We start from the raw sequence: 17,351 nt of genomic DNA, 5'->3' as shown, positions 1-17,351 counted from the left end.
AGTATTTTTTAAATGTCCAGCTAAAATACTTGAACATTATCCTATAAGTAGTGGTGAGCCTTTGAAAAGTTTTGAGCCAGAGTGGTCACATTGAAAATTTAAAAATGGAAATAGATTTATTTAACAAAAAAATTATTTAACACTTTCAATAATTGAGATAGAGGGGCTGGAGTTATAGCTCAGTGGTAGAGTGCTTGCCTAGCATGTGTGAGGCACTGGGTTCGATCTTCAGCACCACATAAAAATAAATAAATGTAAAGGTATTGTGTCCATCTACAACTAAAAAAGAAAAAGAGAGAATAATTGAGATAGAGTAGGCCCCTGGACCTCCCTGCAGCTTAAATCTCAATAGAAGAATTAGGTAATAAACAATAAGTGAAGAAGAATGCTTTAAGATAGTAGCAAGAGCTTTTAAGATGCCACAGTAGGACATTGTGTTAGAAACTGGAATGGAAGGTGGTTGAGTCAATATTGTATATTGTGGTTGTATTTGGGTATTAGGGAGCAAAAGTATCTAGGCAGAAGAACTATTAAGTAAAAAGCTCCTAAGGTAGGAACAAATTTGGTTATGTGAGAAACATGCATCTAGAAGGAATCAGCATGTGTAATGAGATGAGGTGGGGAATGGGCAAGGGCTTATCAGGTAGGACCTTGTGGGCCATGGAGGGCAGTTTAAGTCATACTCTTTTTTCACCCCCCATATGAGAGATTGAACTGAGGGCCTCATCTGTGCAAGGCAAGTGCTCTACCACTGAGCTACATCCTTGGCCCTTTTTATTTTGAGACATGGTTTCACTAAATTGCCCAGGCTGGCTTTGTGGCCCTCCTGCCTCAGTCCCCAAGTAGCTGGGATTACAGGTGTGGGTCACCATGCCCAGTGGTGATATTCTAATACAATCGGAAGCTCTGGGAGAGTTTTGAGTTGGTGAGCGATGTTATGTTTTAACAAGTTTTTAAAAGTCCATGCAAGATTGGTGTAGAAAATGTGTTTAGGACGAAAGTCAACTCCTGTGTTGTTCATCCTTTTACACTCAGATACCCCTAAAGTCTCACTTCAACTTTTTCAAATGCCCTTTCTGTTATCCATTTTGTTTTATTTTTTATTCTTACTCCCTCGGGTTTTAGAATTATTATGTTTTCAACAGATTAAACACAGAGTTAAAAGAAGTGGAATTGCTTACTTAGTTTATCAGAGGCACTTAAGATTATAACTCAGCAATCTCAGGAAGGATTTAACAGTCTGTGGCTGCTGGTTTGTAATATGGTTTTCAGTGTTGGGAGTTGCCTTCAAGACTTAGTTTGGATCCTCCACTATAAAGATAATCCTCAGTTCTGGCTTTGAGCTCACACAAATCTGAGTTCTAGTCCTGCTCCTGTCATTTCTTAGCTATTTGATCTTAGCTAATTATTTTACCTCTCTGAGCTTTCTTCTGTAAAATACCCAATTCGTCTGATTTTTAGGAGAAATAAATGAAGTGAAAGTAGCTTATGAAGTCCTAATGATCCTCAAAAAAGTACTAATTCCCTAACTCTGATTCTTCATTGCACTCCCGAGTGGGTAGATAAATGACTACATGCAATGATGAATAATGAATGAATCACCATTGGTAGATGGAGAGGTGACAAGCCTCTGAAAGATGATTGTGGAGAGCCAACTACATTCAAGAAACTATGCTAGATATTGGCAAAACTGAGATGTGTTAGAAAAGTTCCTTTTCTTAAAAGAAGGTAGTATAACATCAGAAACAAAAATAAGCATGTAACTAAAGTTCAGTGTGATAAATGTTATAAGAAGGTGGAGGTAAAAATCAAAAGGGTGGTTATTCCAACCTGGGGTGGGTAATACATGACACTCAACTATACTTGACCTATGTCAAATGTATACAGAAATCACTGAGGTAATGATAAATGGAGCTAAGTTGGACTTTTTTCTTTTTCCAGAGAGAGCAATTCTTTCACGTGTTCCTGATAATTTCATTTTTATTGTCTGTGATTTTGCTGTTCGTGTGGGTAGAGACCTCCAATGAATACTTTAGCTTTGACTGGTGAGTTTTACTTTTTGTACTTTTACTTATGTAAGAGCTCTTTGATCTGATAGCCAACTGGATTCTACCTTAGGTTGAAAACATCTGACATAGTAGGGAGGGTGGACAAAATTAGATTTCCTCATCTTGTGGGTAAGAGACCTGACTCTGGGACAGGAGTAGGATGCTTATTAGCACCCTAACCTATTCTATTTCCCTTCTACATCAGTCTCACACTGAAGACCAAATCTGGCTGTGTGCTTTCTCTGTGCTTCCAGTGTCCCTAAATCCTTCTCATATATGATTCTCTGTCATCTTAGTCTCTTTGTTTGGGTTACTGAGCTAACACTATTTGGTCCTCATGATCTCTGCCCCTGAACCCTGCCTTCTCTTCTTCTCCTACAGCCTCTCCCTCCCTTAGGGACCTCCTGGAATTCTGAAAACAGGAACAAGTGTCCCTTCTCAGCCCCCTTTCATGGTTGAACTCCCACTCCTGGACTGCTCCCAGACCAGTTTTTCTGGCCTGCTGCCTTCTAACATTGTAGCAAACATTATCCATTATGTGGTATTTGAGGGAGAAGGTTGTATTTGGGTATGAGGCTTTTTAAAAATTAATTTATTTTCTTTTTTATAGAAGGAAATATGGTTTGTTGTTTTAAATGTTAAAAATGCAAAAAATTAGAAAATATCTGCTCAGCCACATTGTTGAATGATAGTCATTTGGTATATATTTTCTAGCCTTTTTTCTGTGTTTATTTTTATATTCTTAGGTTCATACTATTTATATAATTTTGCTTTCCTTTTTCACTTAAAATAATCATAAACATTTTAACAGATTATTAGAACTTTCAATATACATCATTCAAAGTGGTTTCAGAATATTTCATGACAGGAAGATGCCAATATACTTACTTAGCTATCTGTTGTTAGGCATTATGAATGTTTCCAGTGTTCTTGTCTTGATAAAATAATAACGCAGAGAAATTTTCATATTCTGACTAATGTTCTTAGACTAGATTTCCACAAGTGGCATCATTAAATCAAAGACAGTGTTTACTGTTAAAATTCATTATGCTCATTGTGAAAGTGTTTACTCAAAAGGTTACAGCTTATTCCACTTAAATCAGAGGTATATGACAGTTTCTTTTTTCATCTGTCAGTGGCAATTTTAAATAATTGAATTTTGATTGCTTTTAATTTTCTTGATGGATTTATTTCTATTGCTTTAATTTGAATCATTGAGTTTCAAAAACTAGTTTATTTAACTTCTTTTGTTTGTTTGTTTTTGTTTTTGCAGTAGTGAGGATTGAATCTAAGGCTTCAGGCTTGCAAGGCAAGCACTCTACCACTGAGCCTTTTAAAAACATTTAATAATTCTGAAACAGGGTCTTACTGAGTTGTCCAGGCTAGGCTGGGATTTATGATTTCCTGTTTCAGCCTCCCAAATAGCTTGGATTACAGGTGTGTGCCACCGTGCCCAACAATACATTTTCTTTTTATATTTTTCTTCCTGTGCCCAATTATTTTTTGAGGGACTTTAGTAAGTTTGTTTTTATCAGTTTATATATAATCTTCACTTATGAACTAGTTCTGAATTGTTCCCCAACACTTGTTTTTCAATTTTTATTTGTGCTTATAAATTTTAAAATATTTGGCACTGAGATCTATGCATCCATAAATGACAAAGTTTGTACAAAATATAATATCCAAAATTTTCTGATTCTCTTCCCATCCTTTGCATAGAATCAAGGTCCTGAAGCTTTGCATAACAAAAATAGTATGATGGTGGTGAGGGGAACCTCTGGTCATCTACGCTGGTCACTTTTGGTCATTGTTATTTTTGTTACACAGTGCTCTAGTTAAGAACTAGTCCATAGACAATTTTTGGAATTGCTATTCCAGGTGTGGTATAAAATTGTTTCTTACAGCAGGCTTTTCTATTGACCATAAACACAACTAGGAAACCCTCACCCAAGACTGAGATGCTCCTTGGCCATCTTCTGTAATTTTCCTTGCCATCATTCCCACTTGTGATCATCTACCTCCAGAATGCAAAGTAAAAGTTGGGGACAATTTAAATACTAATGAAGTCTTCAATCTTAGTGAAGTTTATTCTTTGTATTTTTACAGTATGTATATTCTTACTTTCTTCACATGTTTTTATTTTGAAAGTAGTCATTTTATATGATACTAATTTATCCATACTAGCTTTGCATGGTTATTTTTTCTAAATTTTTGCTTTTTAACTTTTTTATAGTCTATGTTTTAGAATTTTCTCTTATAAATAGTATATGGTTGAGTTTCTCAAATCTAATTTGGTAATATTTATCATTTATGTTCCAAATAAAACAAATCTCCGTAATAATATTTGAGCTTATAATCATAATCTTCCTGTTAGTTCTGTATTATTTCTTTCCTCTTTTTTGTGTTATTTGTACTAAATATTTTTTTATTTTATTTTTTTCCTTTTTAAGTTGGAAGGTATATCCGCATTTTTACCGTATCTATTCTTAAAGTCTTTTTTTGTATTTACCTTAAAAATTATAACGTATAGTTTGACTTATTGAAGTATAATATTACTAGTGTTTTAGCCTTCTTATGGATAGTACAAAGATCTTGAAACAACTTAACCTCATTTGCCTCCTTCTGATTTATAAGCCATTATCATCTTGTATTTTAATCCTACAATCCTACCTACATTTTCAACAATAGGACATATTCACTTACATCAATCTATGTATTTACCTTTTTATTGCTCTATATTTCATTGTGCATCTCTTTTTTTTTTTTAGAGACAGGGTCTAACTGAGTTGCTAGTGCCTTGCTTTTGCTGAGGCTGGCTTTGAACCTGCTATCTTCCTACATCAGCCTCCTGAGCCACTGGGATTACAGGCATAAGCGACTGTGCCCAGCTGTGATCTTTTGTGTAAACATTTTTTTTCCCCCTGTATGAAAAACATCCCTAGAATTTCCTTTAAAAAGAATTTTCTGGGGACAGTTTTTCTCAGTTTCTGTTTTTGTGAAGATGGCTTTATTTCATCTTTATCCTTGAAATATATCTTAGATGGGTATAGAATTCTTTGTCTTCTTTTCTTTTTTTAAAATTTTTATTTTATTTTTTGCAGTGCAGGGGATTAAACCAGGGCCTCATGCATGCAAGGTTAGTTCTCTGCCACTGAGCTATCACCCCAGTTTGTGGGTATAGAATTATAATTTGGCAGTTTTTGTTTTTTAGTATTTTGAATCTCTTATTTTGTTATCCTTTTGCTTTAATTATTTCTCTTGAGAGATCTGCTCTTAGTTTATTTTTGATCTTTTGAAGGTAATCTGTTTTTTATTTGCTCACTCTTAAGAATTTTCCTTTTAATTGATTTTTGGCAATTTTAGTATGATGTGCATAAGTGTGGTTTTCTTTCTTTTTTAATTTTTTTTTTTTAGTTGTAGATGGACACAATATCTTTCTTTTATTTATTTATTTTTATGTGGTGCTGCGGATCAAACACAGTGCCTTACATGTGCTAGGCAAGTACTCTACCACTGATCTATAGCCCTAGGACATGAGTATGGTTTTCTTTGTTCTTATTCTGTTTGAAATTCTCAGAGCTTCCTAAACCTGTCGTTTGATGTCTGTGGTGAATTTCTCTTGTCAACTTAGCTATGCTGGACCTTCATTTATCTTTCCTGTATAGTTTCAATTTCAAGAGAAATTGGCACAAGATTTGGAAAGCAAGGCAGCAGCCATTTTTTATATGCTTAAAGATTGAAGAAGAGTAATAAGCATATGGTAGCATACATACATTATTTCCCACATCAGAAATTGGGGTGGGAGAACATCTGGATTTGAAACTTCCCCAACTTCCTCCATGTCTTTTCTTAAGCCTGAATCTTGGACCAAGTTTTCATCCAACTTCATGGCAAAGAGTGCTGGATTCTGTAAGTTGCTCATGCCTTTGAGGCTTGAGATGGTTAAGGGTCAGTCACCAGGTTGAATTTGTCCTATGGGTTCCAGTTCATCTGTGGAGATTCAGTTTTTCCTTGTTTTCCCCAACTTCACATCCAGCTTTTCTTCTGGAGTGACAATCTAACTACATATAGTGACTTAAGGCCCAACACCAAATGTAGGGATGACTTCTTTAATACAGATTTCTCTGTAAATTCTCATAATTGTGTTAAGTCTAATCCTTATAACATCTTATTCTGTATTACTCATAGTGGCTCTGTTTCTCTGATCAAACTCCTAAAGATATAGAAATTGTGCCGGGTAAAGTGACACATGTCTGTAATCCCAGCAGCTTGGGAAGCTGAGGCAGGAGGATCACGAGTTCAAAGCCAGCCTCAGCAACGATGAGACACTAAGCAACTCAGTGAGACCCTATCTCTGATAAAATACAAAATAAGGCTGGGGATGTGGCTCAGTGGTTGAGTGCCCTTAAATTCAATACCTATTACCAAGAAAAGGAAAAAAAGAAATTATTATCAGTTCCCGTTCTAGAAGAATAGAACCATAAGGATGGGTTCTCTAAGTTGATTCTGAACTATCTAGAATTGATTCTCTGATTTTATTAAATTTAAGAGCCTTATTTCCAGTGATAAAGCAGACAGTGGTTATCTATGACATGCAGTAGTATTTATTTATTTATGTACGGCACTGGGGATTGAATCCAGGGGTTACTTACCTCTATGCTACATCTGCAGGCCCTTTTAAAATTTATTTTTTAGTTGTAGGTGAACACAATACCTTTTTTAATTTATTTTTATGTTGTGCTGAGGTTCAAACCCAGTACCTCACACATGTTAGGAAAGCACTCTACCACTGAGCCACAATCCCAAATCCCAGCCCTCTAGCCCTTTTTATATTGAGACAGGGTCCTGCTAAGTAACCTGAGCTGACCTTGAACTTGCAGTCCTCCTGCCTCAGCCTCCTGAGTGGCTGAGATTATAGGCATGCACCACTATACTCTACAATGTTTATTTAAGTTGTCAGGTATAGACAATCTGTAATCAAGTAGATGGGGGAAGGTTTCGTTGACAAAGCAGTTGCTTCCATTGAGCATTTTAGTGATAATGAGGAGTATAATGAGCTATTTTCAGTAGTAAAGGGATGACACAGAAAAGTATTGGCATCAAACAAAGCTCTCTGAATTAATAGGGATGATGGGATTTCAAGGTTATGTGGAACAAATTGTAGCACTTAATTGCCAAAGGTAAGGTGAGTATTGTTACTGTAATGGACACCAGAATTGGCACAATGATAAGAATGACCTGACTTGAGGATTCATATGATATTAACTAGTTGATTCCAGTGTCCCTAAAACTGAAATAGATGAGCAGCCTTCTAAAATCTTACTTAAGTTTTATTTTTTTCGTATTTCTTATTGATGCATTATAATTGTGCATAATGGTGGAATTCATTGTTATATATTCATACATGCACATGATACAACAATATAATTGGGTCAGTATTCCCCAGTATTTCTATCATATTAATCTTCCTTTGATTTTCATGATAGCCCCATCTTCTGCAACTTCTTTTCCTTTTTTTTCTTCTCTAGATTTCACATATGAGGAAAAACATGACTTTTGACTTTCTGAGTTTGCTCATTTTACTTAACATAATGTTTTCAAGTTCCAGCTATTTTCCTGAAATGACATAATTTCATTCTTTTTTTATGGCTGAATAAAACTCCATTGTGTTTATTTCACATTTTATTTATCCATTCATCTATTGACCGACACCTACGCTGGTTCCATAGTTTATCTATTATGAATTGTGCTGTTATAAACATGGTTATGCATGTATACATATGCTGACTTTAATTCTTTAGGACAAATACTAAGGAGGTTGTGTAGCTGAGTCATATAGTGCTTCCATAATAGTCTTTCGAGGAATCTTGCTACAGATGTCCATAGCAATTGTACTAATTCACAGTCTCAAAAACAGTGTAAAAGGATTTCGTTTTCTCTACATCCCCTCCAGAGTTTATTATTGTTTGTATTCTTTAGGGCTGCCTTCTAACTGGAGTAAGATGAAATCTTAGTGTTCTTATTTGCATTTCCCTAATTAATAAAGATGTTAGACATTTTTCATATATTTGTTGGACATTTATATTTTTTCTTTTGAGAAATATTTGTTTAGTTCATTTGCCCATTTATTTATTGAATTGGTTTTTTTAAAAATATTTTTAAGTTGTTAATGGACCTTTATTTAATTTATTTATTCATTTATATGTGGTGCTGAAAATGAACCCAGTGCCTCACACATGCTAGGCAAGTGCTCTATCACTGAGCTACAACCCCAGCCCAAATTTGGTTTTTTGATGTTAAATTTTTTGAGTTCTTTATGTAGTTGGGATATTTATGCTTCAGAAGAGTAGCTAGCAAAGATTTTCTCCCATTCTGTAGATTCTTTCTTTGTATTCTTAATTGTTTCCTTTGCTGTGCAGAAGCTCTTAAATTTGATGCTGTCCCATTTATTAATTCTTGATACTATTTCTTGAGCTTTAGGAGTCCTATTGAGAAAGTTGTTGCCTGTGCCTGTATGTTGGAATGCTGACCCTTTGTTTTCTTCTAGGAGTTGCATAGTTTCTGGTCTAATTCCTAGGTCTTTGATCCATTTTGAGTTGATTTTTGTGCAGAGTTAGAGATAAGGATCTAGTCTCATTCATCTACATATGGATACCCAGTTTTCCCAGTTTCTTATCTCTAGTTTATGATTTTAGCACTTTGTCAAGGATCATAAGACTATATCTGAGTGGGTTTGCTTCTGTGTTCTCTCTTCTGTTCCATTGGTTCGTGTGTCTGTTTTTATGACAGTACCATGCAGTTTTTGTTTCTATAGCTCTGTAATATAATTTGAAGTCAGGTGTTGTGATACCTCCACCATCACTTTTTTGGCTTAAAATTGCTTTGTTATTCTTGGTCTTTATTCTTTCAAATGAAGTTTAGAACCGCTTTTTCTAGTTCTATAAAGAACGTCATTAATATTTTGATGGAGTTGCACTAAATCTGTTTATTTCTTTTGGTAATATGGCCTTTTTAACAATATTAATTCTGCCTATCCATGAACATGGGAAGTCTTTCCATCTTCTTGTGTCTTCTTCTGGTGTTCCGTAAGTTTCATTGTAGAGGTCTTTTATATCCTTGGTTAGATTTATTCCTACGTATGTATTTTTGAGGCCATTGTATATGGGATTTTTTTTCTGATTTCTTTCTCAGCAGTTTCATTATTAGTGTATGGAAAAGCTATTGATTTTTCTATGTTGCTTTTGTATCCTGCTTCTTTGTTGAATTTATTTATTATTTGTAGAAGTCTTCTGGTGGAACTTTTTGGATCTTCTAGATATAGGATAATACCATCAGCAAACAGTGGTAATTTGACTTCTTTCTTTCCTATTTTTATCCCTTTTATTTCCTTCTCTTGTCTAATTGTTCTCTTGTCTAATTGTTCAGGCTAGAATTTCTAGTAATGTATTGAGGATGGACATCCTTGACTTGTTCCAGATTTTAGAGGAAATACTTTCAGTTTTTCCCTATGCACTCAGATGCTGGCTATGGGTTTGTCTTATATAGCCTTTATGATGGTAAGCTAAGTTCCTTTATTTCTAGTTTCTTCAATTTTTTTTTTAATCATGAGTGGGTACTAAATTTTGTTGAAGGGTTTTTCTGCAGCTGTTGAGATAATCATGTGACTTTCGTCCTTAATTATTTCTATGTGGTAAATCATATTTATTGCTTTGTGTATATTAACCAAGCTTGCATCCCTGGGATGAAACCAACTTGATCATGGTGTACAATCTTCTTAATGTAGTTTTGAATGTGGATTGCTAATATTTTATTAAGGATTTTTTGTGTCTTATGTTCATCAGGGATATTTGTCTGTAGTTTTCTCTCCTTGATGTGTCTTTATCTGGTTTTGGTATGGGGGTGGTACTGGCTTCTTAGAAAGAATTTGAGAATGTTGCCTCCCTTTCTGTTTCATGGAATAATTTGAGTAGTATTAGCATTATTTTTTCTTTAAAGGTCTGATTGAATTCAGGTCAGAATCCATGTGTGCTTCCTTTTATTGGAAGACTTTTTATTACTGCTTTTATCATGTTGCTGATTACTGGTTTTATATGTCCTCTTGATTCAATTTTGGCAGATCATATGTGTCTAGGAATGTAGCCATTTCTTCTATGTTTTCTGATTTATTGTAATATGAGCTTTCAAAATAGTCCCTATGATCCTCTGGATTTCTGTGATATCTCCTTTTTTATCTCTAATTTTATTAATTTGATTCTTCTCTCTTTTGATTACTTTAGCTAATTTTATTTTATTTATTTAATTTATTTTGTCAATTATGTTTATCTTTTCAAAGAATCTGCTGTTTTTTTCTTCGATCTTTGTATTTTTTAATTCTCTATTTCATTGATTTCAGCTCTCATCGTAAGTATTTCCTTCTTTCAACTAGAATTGGTTTATTCCTGATTTTTATATTATATGGAATTAGTTCTTGTTTTTCAAGGATCTTGAGATACATCATTATGTTGTTTATTTGGGATATTTCTGATTTTCCTATATAGGCACTTATAGCTATGGAGTTTCCTCTTAGAACCATCATTATAGTGTCCCAGAGGTTCTAGTATATTGGTACATTGTACCACTATTTTCATTTGATTTTTAAGAATTTTAAATTTCTCTGATTTCTTCTACTACTCATTCTTTATTCAAAAGAGTATTGTTCATATAGTTACTGCAGCATTTTTTGTGTGTTGATTTTTAATTTCATTCCATATGATCAGATAAGATGCAAGGAATTAGATCAATTGTTTTGTTTTATTTGCTAAGAATTGCTTTGTAGCCTAAAATTTCGTCTATTTTGGAGAAGGTTCCATGAGCAGCTGAGAAGAAAGTGAATTTAGCTCTCATTGGATGAAATATTCTGTAGATTTCTGCCAAGTCCATTGATTTATATTATTTTTTAGGTCTATAGAGTCTTTACTGAGTTTATGTCTGGATGACAGACATAAACCATCCAGTATTATTGTTTTATGGGCTATCTGAATATTGAAACTGAATGGTGTCTGTTTTACATAATTAGGTGCATCAGCATTTGGGGCATTAATTTGCTGTCACAATATCTTCTTGTTGGATTGTTTCCTTTACAAGTATTAAGTGACCTTCTGTGTTTCTTCTGATTCATTTTGGCTTGAAGTCTGCTCTGTTGTATATGAGAATAGCTACGCCTGATTGTTTTGGGATTCCATTAGCATGATATATCAGTTCCCATCCTTTCACTGTTATCCTGTGGCTTGTCTTTGCCTGTAAAGCAGCTTCCTTGCAAACAGCATATAATTGGGATTTTTTAAAAAGTATTTTAGTTGTCTATGGACCTTTGTTCTATTTATTTATATGTGATACTGAGAATTGAACCCAGTGCCTCACATATGCTAGGCAAGTACTCTAACACTGAGCCACAACCCCAGCCCTTAGGTCATGTTTTTTAATCCATTCTTGCCAACCTATATCTTTTTTTAGTATACTGTCATTCTAATTTTAATAAAATACATAATTTCACATTACATAGACAACAAGTCCATCCACTCATCATTGATAAAATTTTAGAAATATTTTCTATAAAAAGTTCATATTTGGTTGGGAATTTGTCCATTATAGCATGATTTCTACAAGTACAGAGTTCCTAACCCCACCTCCATTCTTAATAACTTTGAGAAATTTTTAAAAGTACAGAAAAGTACAAAAAATAATACATCCACATACCACAATTCAGAATTAGCTAGTATCTTCATATATTTACTTGCAACCTTTAAGAGAAATGGATGTTTATATATAAAAAGCTGAAGCCCCCTCCCCACCCTACCCCCTGTACTCATTCCCTTCCCCCTTCACTCTTCATAGGCCACTACTATCAAAAGTTTGGTCTGTATTTCTCCAATTCATTTAAGAAAATTTACATACACATATGTATTCATTACCAATATAAAGTGCTAAATTTCATGAAGTTTTAATTCAAATTTACAAAAAGTTACTCTATTATATGCATCATTCTGCAACTTTTCCCCCCTTAATGTGATTTTAATTTTAGATCCTTCCATTAGTAGCATGTGGATCTCATTTGTTGCATTTTACAGATGTATAGTATCCCATCATAAGAACTTTTGTTCTGTTCCTAATGGGCTTTTGTTTCCAATATTTGACAGCCAGAGCAAATCAAGCTATAGGAAAGTTCCCAGTACTTATCTCCCGAGCATATACATTTAAAACTAAAACTGCTAAATATTTTAAAATTTGTTCATATGAAGGAATGTTTCCGTACTCCCGAGATCACAGCCATTTTAGTACATGGCTTTTTTATATTTCTCTCTTTAGTCCCCATGAATTTTGCTTGAGTGATCATGGTTTCTTTCCTCTCCTCTTCAGAGAACAAATTACCTCCGAATAATTTTTTAAATTGTCCCATATTTCCTCATCTGACGGATTTCTTTAATATTGCAAGGACTACTAAATGCATAGGTCTCTTTCTGGAATCTCTTGCCCTCTGCTAAATCAATACCACCAGAGTTCCATTTCTTATAGATGATCATACCGTCTGTTTTTGGTCTATTCCTTTCTAACACAACTCATTTTTTTTTTATTACACTGGTGAAGAACTTCGCATCTATGTTGATGGAGTAGCAGGCCTGTTTTCTGTTACAATTTTCGTGGAAATACCTCCATAGTTTCAGCATTACCTATACCATTTTGACTGTAGGATTTTTGTTGTTGGCAGAGTCTTTTTATCACACAAATTTCTTCCTCTTCTATATGAATTCTCAGTGTCCTGAAAGTTGTTAGCATTTGTACAAGTTCACCTCATTTGTGGTGCATTGCTTCAGAATGACTTTCTAATGCAATATGAGATATAAATTTCTGATGCACATGTTCCCAGATATTCATAGGGTTTTTAATAAGTATGAATTCTCTGGTGTCTAAAATGGTGTGACTTCTGGCTGAAAGCTTTCCCACATTCACTGCATTGATAAGGCTTCTTACCTGAATGGACCTTCATTACATTCATAGGGTTTCTCTCCAGTATGAATGTTTTGATACTTTATAAGGTACTTCTGTCCACTCATTACATTTAAAGGGTTTATCTCCAATATGAATTTTGTCATGCTCAATAAAACCACTAAAGGTTTTACCACACTTTTTACATGTAAAAGGCTTCTCTCCTGGGTGAGTTCTCTGGTATCTGATGAAGTTGGAATTCTGAGTGAAAGCTTTCCCACAGTCTTTACACTCAAAAGGTTTCTTTCCAGTGTGGATTTTCTATGGGTAAGAAGGTTTTCCTTCTGGCTAAAGGATTTTCCACAATCATTACATTCACAAAGCTGCTCTCCAGTATGAGTATTCTGATGTTTAATGATGTATTTCCTTGGGCCAAAGGTTTTCCCACAATGTTACATTCAAAGAGTTTCTCTCTATTGTGAAAATGCTCATGCTTAGTGAGATTGAATTTATGGCTGAAGACTTTCCCACATACCTTATAGGCAAAGGGGCTTTCCCCACTTTAAATTTTCTGCTAACTGAGGTGTGAGACATCTGAATGGAAGCTTTACCACATTCACAAGGTTTCTCTCCAATATGAATTTAAAACAAATTTTTTTGGAGTTGTAGATGGACAGAATGCCTTTATTTTGTTTATTTTTATGTGGTGCTGAGGATCAAACTCAGTGCCTTACACATGCGAGGCAAGTGTTCTGCCACTGAGCTATAGCCCCAGGTCCAATATGAATTTTTTGATAAATGAGGATTTACTTTTGTCTGAAGATATTTCCACATTTCTTACATTTACGAGGCTTCTCTGTATGATTTCTCATATGCAGAGAAAGGGATAAATTTTATGAGAAAATTTTATCATACTCAGTTCATTCAGTTTTCTAATACAAATTTTCTAATAGTCAAAGGTATTTTGCTATATTCACTGTTTTCTCTCTACCATGAATTTTCTGCTGCTCAATGAAATCTGTCATCTAGCTAAAGGCTTTTCAATATTCCTTAGAAGCACAAGGTTTCCCTTCAGAATGACTTCTATGTTCAATGAAATGTGACATATGCATAAAAGTTTTTGCACATTCAGTAGTAAATTCATAGGGTTTTCCCCCACTGTGAATGCTTTGCTATTGGAGGGGACATGCTTTTTATACTGAAGGCATTTCCACAATGATTTACACTTACAAGGAGCTATTACCATGAGAAATAAGCAGTGGTAGAGGACTTCCAGCTAGTAAACTTGGTGACTCTACTACACACCTTCCCTCAAGGTTAAATCTAAATGGTTTCAAACTCAAAACTTCAAAAATGTATTGCCTTAAAAGAAATAAGGTCTGTGAGCAAAGGAAGGATTTTTCCAATTTTCTTATATTCACATCCTTTTTTTTTTCCTCAGTCTGTAATTTGATGTATACAACTTTGCCTCCCAAGTCTTGTTGCTTCTCTAATCTGTTCATCTTCTCAGGCTTCTACTGACAAGACTTCCTTTCTGTGTTTTTCCTCTATCCAGTTTTATCTTCTTGCTTCAAAGGAGGCTCATATAGTTTGGTCTCTTTTATTACCTGCTTTCAAGGGAAATGACAGGACTAGAATGTTAATGCTGAAGCCAAAGTACCATCTAGAACTCAGGAGGAGTTCTGTGGGGTCTATGGCCTTCTGAAGGATGAGGAAGATGTAGTTTGTAGGGATGTACAAGGAAGCAGCCCCACTGGGCAGTTCCACTTGGAGAAATCTATTTAAGAGATAGTCCTGCATACTGGGATGTTTGGAGTGGAGACTCCCTCCTTAATACCTCCCAAGTGCAGTCTCAAAACAGGCCAAGCCAAGACTCAGAAGCCAAGACTCAGAAGAGAACTCCATCTTGTCCATGGCTAGTCTGGCACTGGACCACCCCTATGTCTTTTAATTGGACAGTTGAGCATTTACATTCAGTGTTATCATGGAGAGAGATTTATTAATTTCTACCACTGTGATTTATTTCTAACATTTAATTTGGTCCTATTTCTCATTTGCTTAGCTATTCTTCAAATGAGATTTGTCTATTTGAGAGATCTGTGGTTTCTGATTTCTTCTGTGTGTAGTATTTCTTTTAAGTACTTCCTGTGGTATCAGAATAGTAGTCATGAATTCTTTTAGATTCTGCTTATCATGTAGGTTGTTTTTTTCTTAAATTTTGAATGTGGCTGGAAAATAATTAGGAAAAAAAGTGATCCCGTTGAATAGCAAATCTTAGGTTTTCTTTTTTACTTGGAAGGAAAACCAATATCACTACTTAAACTGTTTAATTAATTCTTCACTGTGTCTAGACCACTAGTAGCAATCATTTATGATTTTTACTTTATTTTTTAGTTTTCAGTGGATACAACATCCTTATTTTATTTGTATGTGGTGCTGAGGATAGAACCCAGCGCCCCGCACATGCCAGGCGAGCACGCTACCGCTTGAGCCACATCCCCAGCCCTCAATTATGTTTTCTTGGATATAAATTCTTCTTGTTGGCTTCATTGGGTTCTTATGTTGACTTTCCTTACATGTTTTCTGATTCCTGGTTGAGAGCTCATCTATAGAGTATTCTTCTTCCCAGTGTCTTGATCTGGGATTGCTCTTACTTGGAAGGATAGTTGACTGTTTTTTTGTAGTATGTCTTATAGCCACTCTAAGAGGGGAATTTCCTTTTTTAATTTTTAATATGTTTGTATATTTCTAGCACTTACATATTTAAAGATATAATTTCTCCAGTTTTTATATGGAAAGGAGGTAATTTCTATTATCTTGAAATGAAAAGTCTAAATTCTTTGACATGTATAATCTCTAGACCAAGTATAATGTTGTTTTTAATAAATCATTACCAATTTTCTCTTATATAGTACTTTAGGAACAGAATAATCAGGAATGTTTTTAAAGGACCCAAATCTCTTACACAGAGTAGAGCAATTAACATGGCAGTTAGTATTGTAATTGTGTAAGAAAATATTCATGCACATGAATAAAGAATCTGCCAAAATGTAAATTAATAGTTTTTTTTAAGGCAGAAAACTTATGGGATAAATTTTTCTTTTCTTTCTTTTTTCTTTTTTTTTTTGGTATTATGGATTTTATGTATTTTTTTAAAGAAGATATAACTTTTGAATTTTTATTCTAAATGACTTTTAAAAAGTTCTGCCTTATAGAGACTGCATTAATGTACCCTATTTCCTATAGAATGAAGTTAAAACTCAGGTAAATATCACCAAAGCTCTCACAGATCTATTCACAAAGGGCTTCTCCTATCCCTCCATTATCTTGTGCTCCATCTGGTCTTATTTTGTCCCCATACTTTGATGCAGTTGCTGCTACGGATTTCTGCTGTATTTTAAGGATTGAAACTAATTTTTTCAGGGTTGTTTATCTAGGAACAGGATACTGGCTCTTCTGGTCCATTTTTTTGCTGAGTTTTGCTGCAGTCATGGTTACCTATACTTCATTGCTGTTGGTGAGTAATGCTTTCTCTGTTAATAGCCTCATGAGGCACTCCTGTCAGTGATAGTATCTAATTGGTGTTGGAAACCATTACAAACATGTGATCACTCTAGTCTTAGTATGAGTCATGCTTTATATCAGCCATGTGAATTTTATGCACAATGGATGGGGGAAGAAGCTTATGCAATTACAGGATGTGTCTAACCAATTTAACCCTTTGAAAGGGTGCAGAGCATCCTTTGTCTATTCCTCATTTTCATAACCTATCCTATGGTTTACTCAATAATGTCATTTTAGATACCCATGCTTCATATCAACAATCTTTCTGGGCCTCGTAAATTAAACCTGTTCTAATGTGTAGAAACTAGCCTCCTAGCCCACATGCAAAGCACATTTTAGTTGGTCTGTTTTTTTTTTAAGTGTTTTCTGTTCTTTTTTTTTTTTTTTTTTTGGTGCTAGGGATCAAACTCAGAACCTCATGCAGTGGACATTTTAGCAAGTCTGGGTAATAGTGTGACTGCTTTTGTTGCTCACCATGGTAGTGTTGTGTAGTGAGGCAAATTTATACTGTGCAAGAGCAAATGGAGAGCTGAATGGGAGGATAACTTTAGTAAGAGTTTCTCAGAGCCTATTTATATATAGGGCAAATACCTTTCTCTGATTTCACTATTCTGTGTTCTGACAGATTTCCTGTCTAGTAGAGAAACCAACCCCTAGATCTATTGCCATTTGTACTGATTTTTCTTCCATCAGAATTTATTAATTATTAAATGAGGAAAACACTGTGATAAGTAATGAATATATAGAAATCAGTAAAATAATCAGTTTCTCTTTTTA

The 17,351-nt window shown here is 34.5% G+C and overlaps 1 protein-coding gene across 1 annotated transcript in view; it reads left to right on the top strand.

Moving 5' to 3' along the window:
- Nucleotides 1-7,178: 7,178 nt before the first annotated feature.
- The window catches only part of Gdpd4 (glycerophosphodiester phosphodiesterase domain containing 4), a 100,797-nt gene continuing 90,624 nt past the window's right edge, over nt 7,179-17,351 (top strand). The window contains exons 1-2 of the mRNA XM_046442135.1: nt 7,179-7,228; nt 16,434-16,527. Of these exons, the coding sequence (XP_046298091.1) occupies nt 7,179-7,228; nt 16,434-16,527 (144 nt within the window). The remainder of the gene's footprint in view (nt 7,229-16,433; nt 16,528-17,351) is intronic.

The sequence above is a fragment of the Marmota monax genome, unplaced genomic scaffold, assembly GCF_021218885.2.
Source record: "Marmota monax isolate L192 unplaced genomic scaffold, Marmota_monax_Labrador192_F-V1.1 WCK01_AAM20220418_F8-fsc00068, whole genome shotgun sequence".
Classification (NCBI taxonomy): domain Eukaryota; kingdom Metazoa; phylum Chordata; class Mammalia; order Rodentia; family Sciuridae; genus Marmota; species Marmota monax.
Note: the sequence above shows the minus strand (reverse complement) of the source record. Positions and strands in the feature narration are given on the sequence as shown.